Raw genomic sequence first — 15,757 nt, forward strand, 5'->3', positions numbered from 1 at the left:
GCGTTCCATGAGTCTGGCCTTGGGGGGCACTTGGGCATAGAGAAGACTTGTAATACTGTTGGCAGGCATTACTACATACGGGGCCTACAATCGATAGTCCGATCGGTAGTGAGGGTGTGTAGGACATGTCAGCGGTGCAATACAAAAAGGAAAGGGCGTAACTTTAGTGCTGGTGAGAGAGTGTGGCTGTTATGCAAGCACCAGAGTAGGAAGTTCGGGAAATTTTCCCCTAAGTATTCGGACCCTTACCGTATTACGAGAATTTTAGGTCCAGTAACCGCAGAGTTGGGTGGTAGTGATGGTAGAAAAAATTGTACTGTGCATTTCAATCGTCTGAAACCATATTATTCATATGCTGTATATAAGGGTCAACACCATTACCGACCCAACAACAATGACTCCCCGAATATAACCGATGATGATGGAGATGACGAGATTGCATTACAGTACAGGAGACAGCCGATGACATCAATCAGGCGACAAGAAGACAATGCATCACCAGTGAATCCCCTTGAATCGGATGACGGGCATCAAGCTGTTCCCGCAAGTGAGAGTCGATACCACCTTCGAAAAAGGAGAGTAGACTACTACAAACTCCATCATGGACTTTGAGCCTTTCCGATGGGGGCGTATGTGGCTGTACGCCATATTTTTGTACATATGAATTTTAGATTTAATTAGTTTTAATAATTTTCTCTCCTTCTTAACCCTTCTTTCTAATTTCCTTTGTCCATTGTTCTGGCTTCTGGGAACGCGGGCTTCCCACTCCCCACCCACCAGGGGGTCGTGTGGAACAAAGAGTTCGAGTGGGAGGACGAGTAAAATCTGGGTCATCGAAGAGTCACTTTTTCCCCGGCCGGACAAGAAGAAGCACGGACGAGAACGGCGAGCTCGTGAGACGGAATTCTACGAGGGCCGAGTAGAGAGCCGTGAGGTGAGGATCCGGACCGTAGAGTCAAAGACACTGACAAGAAATTATCCTAAAAGGTATTTTTACAACGTTGACGAACCCAGAGATACGCAGAATAAACCACCAGCCAGCATCGGAGTTCAGCGAGAACAAGGGTACCCCACTATCCTATCAATTCTTCTCACTTCCTACTTTTATACTTTTCTATCCTTTTAGGTTTAAGTTAGTTAAGAATCGCGCGGGTTTTATTGTTACAATCAGACAACAAGAGAAATTGGACTGAGGGAATCCACAAAGAACTTATTTGTATATATTATTAATCGCGAAATTAAATTTGTTTTAATTGAATTCACGTGTCTGTGTATTCCTATCGCGCTTCACACTTTACAGGCGCCTTTCATTTTTCCACTATAGGTCTGATTTTCTTGCCTTCCTTATGATACCTTATGAGTCTTGCCTTCCTTATGAGCCTTATGGTTAATCTTGTTTGCTGCAAGTCTTTCTTTGAGTTTGAAGGACAAACGTATAAGCAATGCCGAGGGGTCCCTACGGGAAGCCAAATTTCTGGGCTATTGTGTGAGCTTGTTGTTAGTAGGCTTGAGGTAAAAGTTTTGCGTAGTTTCAAGAACAGCATCGTATACTACAAAAGGTATGTCGATGATATATTCATAATTTGGAAAAGCAATCGTTTAATTGCTAGATTTATTGACAAGATCAATGATAATGAAGATGGCCTAAGCTTAAAACTAGAGCAAAAAAGCTCTGTTATGATACATTTTTTGGACATTAAGGTTATGTTTAGAGAGGGACGTATATCTACCGGGGTATTTATTAAACCAACTCATAGCCCACTTTATATTCCGGCTGGCTCTAACGATCCCTATAAATATAAATTAGCAGCGTTTAGAGCGTTAGTTAGGAGGGCTTTTTTATACTGCGAAAGTGTTATAGACAGGGATGCAGAAATAGAAAGAATCACGCAGGTAGCAGAAGCATTGGGCTATAAGAGGAATGTTTTAAAGGGGATTATCAATAAATTAGAAGTTAGTACCGATGCAGTACCTGGTCGTGGGCGTGGTCCATCCACATACACGAAATTTACGTACAACAAGCGCTTAGGAAGCATTATGAAAGAAATCGCACATATAAAGGATACAAAGATAATCTTAAAAAGAGCTCCGAATCTGTACAGAATTCTCAGAAATGATAAAGAGTTAATTAAGAAAAAAGATAGGTCCGGCGTTTATAGGATTCCATACGAGAATCAGATGTTAGGAATAAGTAAAGATTATGTTGGGGTTACTACTAGGAATCTAGGGGTAAGGATAAAAGAGCACAGATATGATGTTAGAAAAGGTTCTAATACCACAGTATTATCACAAATGGCACAAGCAGAAGGCTCAATAGTAAGATGGGATGAAGCAGATATACTGAAGCAAATACACTCCCCGACCTTGGCGAGAACGGCCGAAAAATTAGAAATCTATAAAAGCAAGCTTAAAGGGAATTGCATTAACGCAAGAGATGCCGAGGGGCTTTCTTCCGCATGGAAGTTTGCAGTTATAAACTTCAAATAAGAACGGTAGCTTTATTAATATGTATAGTTAAATGAAAAACTCTGTACAGCTTATTAAGCAGTGTTAATATTTAGTGTTATTAATTTGTTTATTAAGACGGAGGTATTAATATTTTGTATACACTATTTGTTTGTTATATATTAATATTTTATTGTTAATTTTAGCAGCATTTTTATTAATTTGTTGATATTTAGAAACGTTATTGTGCTGTTAGTTACATATTGGTTAGCCGTTATATTTTTTGTATTTTGAACTTGTCGTTCTATTTTGTAATGTTCTGTTTTTACCTGATGATGATCCATTGATTGGATTGAAAACGTTTGTGTTAAGAATAAATATCTCTCAGCGAGTGATCAGGTGCTTGTTTAGTTTTTGTATTATCTTCTGCTGAGCACGCTGTAAGTTGTTTATATATGAATAATAAATATAAATAATATAATATAATAATATAAATAAATATATATAATAATAGATTATAAATGCAAGTAATAAGTGATTTGTTTGATAATTTTAGGTATTTAGCTAGTGGATATTATCAAATTTCCCAAGCCTTTGCATTTCGGACAGGTAGATCAACCGTTTGCACTATCATTAAAGAAACTTGCGAAGCTACTTGGCTTGTGTCGGCAAAAGAATACGTGAAGTTTTCAAGCAGAGAGGAATTTGCCAATCTTGCTATGGAAGTTGAAGAAAGATGGGATTTTCCTCGTGTTGGTGCTATAGATTGGAAACATATACAAATGGTTTGCCCTCCAAATACAGGCTCTTTATATTATAATTATAAAGGCAACGTTAGTAAAGTTCTCCTAGCTGTAAGCGATGCCAAATATAGATTTATATACCGTATATCTCGGCAGATAAGACGATAGTTGAATCATAAAAAAAGGCCCCCAAAATCCGGGGTCATCTTATATGACAGATACAAAAAAATTAGATTGAAATTTATATAAATTAAAACTATTATAAAAAAATGGACAAACTGTAATTATTTACTAGTAGAGAGTAGGGTATGTCCAGAAAATAGAATAGTCCGTACGACGGTTTTGTGAATAGTCGAGGTCATTACCCAAATGCCGAATCAGTGCGAAGGTTTGCAACAATCGCAAGGCAGTGCAAGAAAATAAAATTTGTTCATTCGAAAAATTACAAATAGGATATTATTCCGTATATGCTATACAGTGTTATTATTCAAATAATCGCTGATCTAAACTAAATTCATAGGCCGTCGATAGTTTGGGAGTCGTCTTATAGGACAGATATATGCCGAAACTATAAAACTTCGACGAAATTTATGCCTCGTCTTATCTGCCGAGATATACTGTATCTTGATATAGGAGGATTTGGTGGAAGAAGTGATGGAGGTATATTTTCCCATTTGAGTCTCGGTAGATCACTGGAAACAGGAAAATTGGATTGGCCAATCATCATCAATAAGTCGAATGCCTAGTAACCTACTGTGTTTTATGGTTGGTGACGAGGTATTTCCATTAAAAACTTATTTACTTCGACCATACCCTGGCAGACGGTTTACAGCGAAAAGAAGAATATTTAACTACAGACTTAGCCGAGCTAGACGTGTTATAGAAAATACATTTGGTATTCTTTCTGCACGTTGGAGAATTCTATGCAGATACTATCAACAGTTTCTGGAGAAGCTTGAATGCATAATGAAATCTTGTATGTGTCTGCGTAATTTTGTGATGACAAAAAAGAGCAAAGTTAATTCAGACATGAAATATTATTGTCCACCCCCCATTTTACTGATAAAGAGGGTGCCGACGGAACTATTATAGAAGGACAGCGGAGACAGGAGATAGGAAGTGGATCATCATTTCTTCCTCAAAGACCATGTCAACAGCATAATTATTGACAATGTGCAAGAGACATTAGAGAGCAATTTGCTACTTATTTTCAAGAAAATAATATTTTACCATGGCAGTTAAATTACATAAATTGTGTTGAATAATAAATGTATAATAAAATGTAAAAATCAGAAATAAAATAATTTTTAAATACTAGAATGTTTTATTTGAAAGTTTTTATTATGTACAGTACAACAAATTATGTATAACAATGTTATACATAACTTACTCTATCTTTAAGCAAGCCTCTGCTCGCTTTTGTGCACTCAGATTTCTTAATGTGTGAGCTAAACTGACACAATAATGGTACAGTTCGTCTTTTTCTTGTCGGTTTATCATTGTCTCCATCAGTTGGATAAAATTGTGCACATCATCTTGTTCCTTACTTTTTTTTTCGACGCTTTGGTAATGTTGAAATTTGTTCTGTAGATGATGATTACACAGCTTATTGTACGGTGTGAACTCATATTTTTAGGAGGGGAGTCGACTTATTGGATGTCTAAAAAGTATGTTGATTTATCTAGTGGTGACGAGTTAAACGATGTCGAGTAAACCGAGTTTTTTTAAGGTTAATAACATTAATGCCTATGTAAGTCGGCCGGGACCACAGAAAACTGACTAATTAACCTACGGTGTCGAGTTATCCAGGTGACGACTTATGCGGACTCGACTGCTGCATGAATTCAGTCCTGTCCATAAGTTTGGAGCTGCCTTCGGACAAGCTCCAGCCAAGTTTGAGAGCTGTTTTGACCTTCAATAAATACTAGATCTGTCTTTCCATCCCATCCAATCCCTGCCCACCAACCACTCTCTTTGAGTGGCTGGTGGTGGTACACTGCTTTTGATCTACTCTCTTGTTTGCCCAATAAAACTTAAAACCACGCAATTCCACTTTTTCTCATTCTTCCCTTCTTTCAAAGTTTTTTCTGGCAATGTAATCAAATTGTATGTTTCTCCTTGAGCTGGTTGCCTGTATTCATTTTGATGAAAGAAACATTGTGTGTTGATCTCAAAACATTGTGTACTGTTGATTTACTGCAGCTCGGCATCAATTCGTTTCAATTTTTCGAACAAATGTGTTTCCTTGCGGGTCACATGGAACGATTGCACGTCGTTCTTTAGGTATTGTTGAACTCTTCCACCCACTGTTTCGTTTTCCTGTTTGTTGCTCCTTACTATTGAGATATTTCAAGATATTTGAGTGAGGTCTTCCCAAACTTTTATCAATCTAAGTTACTTATTGCTCTTCCTTGTGAAATACATCAATTTTGATCTCCTCTACAGTTAGGTCCTTCTCACATTCCATTTTTAATAGTAAGGTACTATGCAATTTACTATATCTTCTTTTCTACTTGTTAATTGTATTTTTATGCAAATTTCATGGATTCTTTGAAATTAATTCCAATCTGTACATGTTCTATTAATGTTAGACATCCAGTTTTTCATGATAATATCTAATGTTTTTGTTTATTAATAATTTTTCTCCAAACTTGTGCAATAATTGTTAATATTTTGGTATCAAACACACTTTATCAAAGTTACATGAAAGTTGCTAGACAATCACTGTATGTTCAATTATTGTTGGAAGGACTGTAGTTGCATTCACTTTTCACGTCGGATAGCTTAAAACCCCAAATCAAAGTTCAAAAGGTTAAAAAAAACTCCCAATTTTAAGTTAGTTTTAACGAATTTAATACTCAATTTTTCTCAAATTTTCCATGGTTGTAAGTTTCCCATTACCAAGACATTTCTCGAATCTGTTCACAGAATAGTTAGAAAAATTCTATACAGTTTATGGCATTTTTGAGTGCCTTGTCAAGCTGTATACTTGTCTGAGTCGGAATGCCTGTAAAATGTTGTCGGTAAAAGGACGCCAATGCAAGGGAACAAATTGCTTACTTTACAAGACTTTGTTTTCTTGTTGTGTATGCATTTTTTCTAATGCGATCTGTCCAGATTCTGTCCAAAAATATTTTTGTTTCGTTGACTATAATTACATTAGACTAAATGAAAAGCAGCAAATATTAAATAGAAATTACATGATTAGTACAACTAGAGGTAGACGTTAGGTGCTATCTCTTAATGAAAGTAATAAATATAATTTAACTTTAAATTTAAAATAGCTTGGAAGAAAAGGAAGTACCCATAGCAGGAGTTGAGGTTTAGATATAACCATGCAACGGTTACCCAATGCATCACCTGGGTAACCATTGGATGGTTATATGTAAAGTTTAAATGTATCTGTAAGGGAGGAATTGCTCATAGGTCCAGGTGGTGTAATTGGTCAGTGTACTGCATGGTAACAGAGGTACGAGTTTGACTCCTAGGTATACATACCTCTAGTTGTTCTAATCGAGTAATTTCTAATTAATATCTGTAGCATAATTTCTGCCCAATTAATTTGGCTGATTGTTGGATAATCATTTTAAAACTCCACAAATTTAAACACTGCAATAATGAAAATGAATAATTTATATTTTTTAAATAATTTCCAAAACACACTTTTTGCTCACCGGTGACCAAGTGGATGAAATCAGCGAACACTGGTAGTTGGCCACGAGTTCATGCCTCGTGAGTGGGTTGGCCAAGTGGAGTTCTCCGGGTTTTCTTCATGATTGCCAGATTACATCAGGCTATATTACTAATGCTAAGTAATTTGGCCTAGAGATAGGTATTAGGTGCCATCTCTGATTAAATTTAATAAGCAGTAACGTAAACCAATCTAATCTGGCAATTGTTTAGCTTTATTATAATTATTGGGTTTGAAGGTGTTTATGTTTGAGATAGACAATAATATTTTGTCTGTTTTCTAATGTAATCAATGCTTTTCACACATTCCTTCCCTTGAAACTTGTTGCGTGATCTTTAGTTGTTAGGTTAACAGCCACATCTTGGAACATTATTTTTGCATGTGGAGTAGCCATTTACTATGGTGTTTAGTAATAATGGCAACACAAGACCAAGTGTACATGTAAAATGAAAATGAAACTTGCATTCCGTGGTTTCTAAAACCCATCATTCTCTTGCTTCGAGACTTGGCAAAACCCGAAATTTTGAAGCCCTGTGGATTTATAAACATTAATTAAAATATATTATTTCTAGTTGTATTTATTGCTGTTGTAAACAAGGTAAAAACCATTTGCAGAAAAAGTGCTCTACTTGCCTGCCTCTGCTTATAAGGATTAACAATTTAGTATAGAAAGCAACGCAATTACAATACATACTGTACATAAATATGTAGGAGTATACACAAAATGTGCCTCTCACTTGCCAAATCGATTAACTCCATGAAACAAAATAATAATATTTAATATACAAAATAATAATAATTTTGTTTAAATTGATTATTCAGCAACATAAATGACATCTTCTGTAATTACGTACCTCTAAAAGCCTGTTACTGGTGGATAATTAACATCAAAACAAAAAAATTAAATTTCACGAATGTTTTCGATCCTTCTGAGGTTCTTTTTCAGGTAGTGATGAATTCCCATTAAATGTCTTTAAATATGAATATTATTTAAAATTTGAATACTTAATACTCAATGAAGTTTTACTAGGCATGCGCACTGTATATGTAGTATTGAGGAGAATTTATTGCTCTTTGTTTACAAGTGCTTGCCATGCTATGGACAGATTTAATTCCTCTTTGTGGTTGATGCAGGCATTGCTAAGTTGGTAGATATATAAGGCTTCCTACCACTTTAGATGTTCAATGTATCATGAGTGTGCGTGTCGCACACTCACTTATCCACACAACAAGCTCTGCGTGCTGAACTGAGATGTACTCGTCACATTGCCGCAGACGAGTACTCCAAACTTACCTGTAAATTAATCGGAAAATTCTACCACTCCCAAGAAGTACTCCAAGTCCACTCCCATAACGAAGATCAACTGGAGGAGGAGGAGGAAAGGATCCCAGTCACTTATAACCCATATATCCAATCACTCTTTGCACAGATAGCTAAAAAGCCCCACATTCATATTGCATATAGAAGATGTCCAACCATTTTTGACATCTTTTGCAATGGAAAGGACGTTCTTAACTGGGATAGACTCCCAGGAGTCTATAACATCTCAATAAAAGATCATAGATGCAATAGAGAGCTCATTTACATTGGCTCTATGAAGTGTTCCTTTGGCATTAGAATAAAAGAGCACATCACAGACATACGACACACCAGGACCACCACAGCTCTGGCTATTTATGCCAGTGATCCTGAGATAGAGCCGTAGAGCTGAACTTTAACCAGGCAAGAATCATCCTCAGCACACGGTACATTGAACATCTAAAGTGGTTGGAAGCCTTATATATCTACAAACTTAGCAATGCCTGCATCAACCGCAAAAAGGAATTAAATCCGTCCGTAGCATGGCAAACACTTGTAAACAAAGAGCTATAAATTCTCCTCAATACTACATATATAGTGTGCATGCCTAGTAAAACTTCGAGTATCGTGTATTTGAATTTCAAATAATATTTGTATTTAAAGACATGCAGCATTGCAATTGCAGTGTGCGCTGGCGGATTAACATTATAGTATGGAGTTAATTAGATTGGCTTCTGAAATAAATAAAAATTTTTCATTAAGTGGTATTGATCCTTATTATCATGAAAACTTATTATGAATATAAAAAGTTACGAATTATAAAATTCAGTATAAAAATTTTTAAAAATTTGAAATGTGGAGTTAATTGATTTGGCTTGTGAATGACTTATATATGCAATTTTCTTGTAATTATTACAAAATATGGAGTATTCTAATGGCAGTAAACAGAAAGAGAGCAGTGGGGACAGATGGGTATAAGAATGGAACGTAATACAGATGTGTAGGATTAGTTGCTAGGGCAGGCTACATCTTGCCTTTTGAATATAGGACAATAAGTTCCCGAAAGGAGGAGTGAGATCCTCATCCCTGAGAATTGCAAGGCCATTCCATTGTTTGAAATTGGTAATGATTTGTAACTTAGTACATACATCGTGTAGGATGGGATATAGTGAAAGGCTAAATAGATTGTATTATATACTGTATGACTTTGACGTGCGAACCTAGAAGTTTCTGTGCAATCATCAATTTGCATCAGGATATTAGATCTTTAAAACTGATTTATATTATATATTTACCAGCAACATATAACACTGGAAAACAAGATTTATTGATACTTCATGTGTTTATATGCCAGAAAACAACTTGCAAGTGGTTCCGAGCATATGTAAGAGCGTTTGTTTTTCTTGAGGGTGTCAAGAACTTGATCTAAAACATGATTCCATCACTGATTTTGATGGTGTGACAATGAGAAGAAGATTTGACAAATCAGATTTTCTGTGATATGGTTGTGACTTGTCAAATGCAGGTTGAAAATTTATTCAAATGAGGCTTTTCATTCCGTTTGGTTTCAAGTGATAAGTTGTATCATGTAAACCAGCCTTTAAGCAATTTGCATCTAAGATAAACATGCCAATTAGGTTATTTTTGGCCTAAGTTATAATATTTAAGCACCTATTTTTAGACCATATTTATTAGTTGAATCGGTCTTATTATAGCTAAAAAAAAAATAGTTGTTAATTATGCTTAGTTGGAATTTTAAATATATTTTGTTAACTTAATTATAATATTTTTTTTCCAGACACAAGACACTAATACTGTAAGTGTTAGAGGGATTTGTGAGAGCAACAGAGATGATGTCAATAAACAAAATGGCAACAATATCAATGTAGTGTTTGTGCCTGTTGTTATTAACTATTTACCTGTTTACCAAAGTATTCTGAAACCTGTAAATGTTCGCAGTAAAGATCAAGTTGAATTTGAAAACAAAGGTATTGGTTACATTTTGATTTATTCTTAGGCTGCATTCAGATGGGTTGCTTAGTTGTGCCATCAGGTTATAGCTGTTCATCTCTCCCCATTGAAACCCTTGTATTTGGAAGGTTTGCTCTCACACTGGCATTAGTGGTACTGTACATGTTGGTGGCAAAGGAGGAAATGTAGATCCTCACCAAAAATGGCATGGGACTTTTCATATGGCTCACTTTGTAGTGACACTTCTGAGCCATTGGTATATGACTGAGTGGCCCATCTGAAAGTGGCCTCAATCAAAGAGTGTGAATATTGATCTTATTGAATTTTATATTTATACATTATCTTACTCATTTGCATAATGTAACATACTTTTTTTTATTGCTATGAGAGATTCTTATGCAGACCCTTGCAAATTTTTTTACTTAGGATTTGATTTCATATCATTTACTGATGTACAGGTACTCCTCACTTTACGACCGAGTTCCATTTCGACGACTACGTCATTAAGCGAATTGGTTGATAAGCTAGGAGCTTGTGCCGGGAATATAGGATCGTTGTAAAATTATATAAATTATGCAACAATCTTCAAATTTATTCATAAAAAGACTATTATAGTACGCTTAGTGCGCATGTCACCATTCGCCACTGACCGAAACTCTAGCTGAGAAAGGGGATTCCCCGAATTGCAGGTCGAACTCGATTGGTCGTAAGTGCGAGTGGTCATTAAGCAGATAGGTCGTAAAGTGAGGAGTACCTGTACTGTATATTGATTTCCATACCTATTATGGCTTTTAATAATGTACAGAATTGAGACATTTTCTTACAAATTTTCAAGGAGTTAGTTATCATCAAATCATATATCTTAGCTAAATCACAAAATTAAAATGTTTAACAAAAGTCTGTCCTTCATGCTTAATAACTCTGTACAATTAAACAATTCAAGACCCTAAAGAAGTGAAGGAGTTGACATTTAATTCAAGATGAAATATTTTTCGAGACATATCCCAGCATCAGATCTTATTTTTTTCTTTTTTGTTTGAATGTTTTAAATTCCCCTAATGCTGGAGTGATATCACGTTATATTCAAATTAATTAGGAAATAAAAACAAATTAACAGATTCATTCACTATACAAAGACACCAATATAGACTCCGAGTGCAAGTTACTCACATGCCGCCCTGATTGCAAATATTTACATAACACGTAGGAGTTCACTAATGCATATGCATCGTATCTGAGACATTTCGAAAACCGTACCTAGCGCAGTAAATTGCTTACTATTTTTTAATTTATATTTTTGTTATAATATTAAAAAGGAGAAAATCAAATGTAAATTGTCCTGTGTTTGGAAATTATCTATTAAGATTACATTACCTGAATCATATTACATATAAAGAATATTATATTACATATAAAGAAAATTATCCTCAAACAAGAGAAAACAGTGACTGCACAGAAATTTAAACTGGAAGCCAGTCGAAAATAATAATTCTATTTTAATTATGCCTCCTTTCTCAAAACCAAATGAAATGGACGAAACATACAAAATTGCCCGTGTAAGAATTCACGTTGAGAGAGCTATTGGTAGAATTAAAATTTTTTAAATATTGAGCCGCAGATTATCAATTTCACTTTTTCTATATGTAGATAAAATAATGCAATATTAGTAAATCTGCAGCCTCCAATTATAAATGAAATTCTTTTATTATGAAAACACTATAAAACTATTTACTTAAATACTATTTACAATCGCAAATAAATAATAATTATGGTAGAACATTTGCATCTTCTCTAATAGTGAACAAATGTCTTATTTTTTTTGACTTTATCTATAGCGATATACAAAATGTAATATTTAAACATGTAAGAAAATTGAATATTTGTTACATATAAAGCTAATTGGATTTGTGTGTAATACATACAATTTTCTTTTAAATAAACTTTAGAATTTTTAAACTCTAAATATTTCACAAATACCTTATTTGTATTCAAATCAACAATATTTATATCTTTACAACTGTAAGGGCACTTAATTTCGAGTAAGCTTATTTTATCTCTCTTTTTTTTTTTTTTTTCTTTTTTTGCATATGCAGTACCATCAGGGCTTGCACAAATCCAGGGAGCTTCATTACAAATGATAACTCCTGCATCAATTATTCTAATATATTTTTAAGCGAAAAATGAATTTTTGCAATTTTCTCCAATTCAATTCCATAGTCATTATGAGTTGCTCCTTTGAATGAAAGTGCAAATTAACAATTTAAATGTAAAAAAATACCTTAATACAAATATAATAGCGAGGTTGAGGCCGAAGTTTTAAACGCGAAAATGTGTACGTCGGACGTTTGGTGCCGCTTTCCCGTAAACCTAGAAGTTTGACAATGACCTTTAGAATGTCGAACATGATTCCACTGACTTTCCAAACGCCATTGTCAAACTTCTAGGCTTACAGGAAAGCGGTGCCGAACATCCAACGTATGCGTTTTTGCGTTTAAAACTTTGGCCTCAACCTCGCTAATACGATTTCTCGTTAATTTTCATTTGGGTTGGGCAAGTAGCTGTAACTGTACTTTCTTCACCGTTTATAATTTCTTTAATTGAGCTATATGATTAGCTTTTGCAAGTAAAATTCCTTTCTTCCATCTCGAAGGTGGAAAAAAGTTATGGACTGGTTGAAATTATATCGGGCATTATTGACTAAAAGAGAAAAATTACACTCAAGTTAATGAAAGTTCTGTTTTTTAATTGTATATATTATTAAAACATTTAAAATTTGGTAAGTTAAAATTGAAAATTTTTACTTGATTTTCTTTACCAAGAAAACCTTTTTTTTTTTTTTTGGTAATGGTTCATATGGAGAAACCCTTTGGATTTTTCTCCTGTGTGTTATATAGATATTTGCCACTATGGCGGTATGCGAGTAACTTGCACTCGGGGTCTGTCTCGTACGGAGTTATGTAATATGATAAATCGGTAAAACTTTATCTAGGCAGACCCGATGGTCGTACTTCCGGAATCTCGACTACAGGTGCGAGATGAAATACGATGTAGATGATGCCGATCAAATTAATTTATTAATATGCAAAATTTTGAGTTTGAGATTAAATCCTATTGATGTATCTTGGTGAGATTTTATAATAGTGTTAATTAATTTTGAAATTTTTTTATTTTTATAGAATTTAAGATTATAATTAATAGAAGTTGTTGTTTTAATATTTTTATAACAAAATAATGTCAGAAGTTGAGAAAATAATTGAGAAAATTTCCGAAGAATTTTGGAGAAAGTGCACTTCTAGAGATTTTTTTTACATGATGGAATCCGAATTTGTAGAAATAGACATTGATGAGAGAATAGCATCAGATTTTAAGTTTGCTGTTAAGCTTGGTGTGCAACCGATAGAAGCCGTCTGTAGTAATTGCTCATTTCGCAGGAAATTAATTTACAGAGAATATGATAATTCTGTATGTTTTAGATGTAACAGATGCAAAATGAATAGTTCGCCATTTGACGGTACATTCAAGAGCAAATTTGAGCATATCTCATGGGGGTGTATTCTTTCTTTTATATGGCATTTATTATGTATTGAGTGTTCTTTAACTAATACTTGTATGGCAGTTGGCATCAGTACAAGTAATGCGGCGGATTGGGCTAATTATGTGCGGCTTGTTATGATGATTTCTGTAAGTAGTACATCAGACCTTAAAGTTGGCGGTCCAGGAAAAATGGTTGAAATAGATGAAACTGTAGTTACTAAAAGAAAAAACGAAAAAGGTCAGAATTTGAAGGGAACTCGTTGGGTTGTTAGAGGAATGTGTCATCAAGATAATGCATGCTTTGTATGCAAAGTGAATGACAGATCCGAACAAACTCTTAACTGGATAATATCAAAATATGTAAATTCAGGAAGCACTGTCTACATGGACGAGTGGAAGGGATATAATCATATCGACGACTCGGAAGAAATAGATACTACGCGTAAATGCGGAAAACGTGCCGAAAATTTTGTTGACCCAGAAACCAGTGTGCATACTCAAACAGCAGCACGTTTGTGGCGTTGTTTAAAAAGTAGAAAAAGTTTGCCCATGCATTTCACTGAAGATTTGTCAGATTCTTATTTATATTCATTTATGTATAAGAAGATGTTCAGATGGGAACGATTAAAACCTGGAGAACGTTTTGAATTATTTACTAAGCATTTGAGTTGGATTTATCCTGGACCAGGTAACACCCCTATTTGGAAAGAGCCTGAAACTGTGCCTACAACCGCAGAAACCATACCTACAGCTGCAGAAACCGTACCTACAGCCGCAGAAACCGTATCTACAGCTGCAGAAACCGTATCTACAGCCCCAGAAACCGTATCTACAGCCCCAGAAACCAACACCAAGAAGGAAGACAATCAGAAAAATAAGAATTTGGAAACGTCATTTACAAATACAGTTAAATCATCTTTAAAGAAAAAGGGTGATGGTTCTAAAAGTTCAGAAGAAACATGTTCAATGTCCAAAAAAAAGAAGAAAAGGAATTAAAACTATGGAAAAAGTGAGTTGAATATTATCGTTTTTAATACAGTTTAGTTTATTAATTGCACTATAATGTAGTGAGTTTTTGTAAATTCGACAGTTGCCATCTTGTTTGTGCCATTGCGTTCACAAACAAGATGGCGACTGGAAGTGCGGCCATTGGGTCTACCTAAGTAAAAATTTACCTTGGCTTTGAATCATTACACCTCCTAACTGCTGGCCAGATGGCTGAAACAGTTAAGATGTCAGCCTACCATACTGGAAGTCCCAGGATTGAATCCAAACAGGTGGGGAAAATCCAGGAGTTATTCATGGGATAGTTCATTGCAGATATATCAAGCCATATCCCTTACCATCTGGCTTCCCATTGAGGGTCTGGCCAAACTCATAATGGGTGGGATAAAAAACTGGGAACAGAGAGTTAAAAAGACCTGACTATAGATAAATACTTAGACATGCAGCAATATTTTAAATGATTCTAGTTTAATTTTTATATATTATAAACATTCTGTAATTTTCAATGTTTTATTATATTTAAAAATAGTCTCACTCCTTAAATTATTGAGAAATTCCAGTTTTAATTAAGAAACTTTTTTCTAATAGACAAGCCTTTTCGCTGCAACATTTGCCGAAGAAGTTTCAAGTTGAAGGCAGATTTGGCAAGGCACGAGAGACTCCATTCTGATGACACTCCATTCTCTTGTAATGTCTGCAAAATGAGCTTTAAACTGAAAACATATTTAAACAGTCACATGACAATCCATTCTAAAGAGAGACCTTTTCAGTGTAATCTGTGTAAAATGGAATTTAAGAGGAAATCATATTTAGTGAAACATCATAAAATGCATGTCTTCAAGAAACCGTTTCAGTGTAATATATGTAAAATGGGTTTTAAGAGCAAATCGTGTTTAGTACGCCATTCAAAATTTCATTTCGGACAGAAAAAGTGATTCTGTAAATATTTTAAACAGTTTATTTTGTGATCTGGACAGCAGAAGTGGTTGAGATGTCAACCCACTGCTCTGGGGATTCTAAAGTCTAGATTTGAACCTCAAGTTTTCGTAGATAGTTCGGCCCGGATAT

General features: G+C 34.8%; 1 protein-coding gene across 1 annotated transcript in view; it reads left to right on the forward strand.

Moving 5' to 3' along the window:
• LOC136987920 (uncharacterized) overlaps positions 1–15,407 on the forward strand; it is a 29,104-nt gene extending 13,697 nt beyond the window's left edge. Inside the window, exons 4-6 of the mRNA XM_067285691.1 lie at positions 9,978–10,167; positions 13,389–14,693; positions 15,278–15,407. Of these exons, the coding sequence (XP_067141792.1) occupies positions 9,978–10,167; positions 13,389–14,680 (1,482 nt within the window). The 3' untranslated portion in view covers positions 14,681–14,693; positions 15,278–15,407. The remainder of the gene's footprint in view (positions 1–9,977; positions 10,168–13,388; positions 14,694–15,277) is intronic.
• The last annotated feature ends 350 nt before the right edge of the window (positions 15,408–15,757 follow it).

Source organism: Centruroides vittatus, unplaced genomic scaffold, assembly GCF_030686945.1.
Source record: "Centruroides vittatus isolate TY-2023 unplaced genomic scaffold, ASM3068694v2 scaffold_2906, whole genome shotgun sequence".
Classification (NCBI taxonomy): Eukaryota; Metazoa; Arthropoda; class Arachnida; order Scorpiones; family Buthidae; genus Centruroides; species Centruroides vittatus.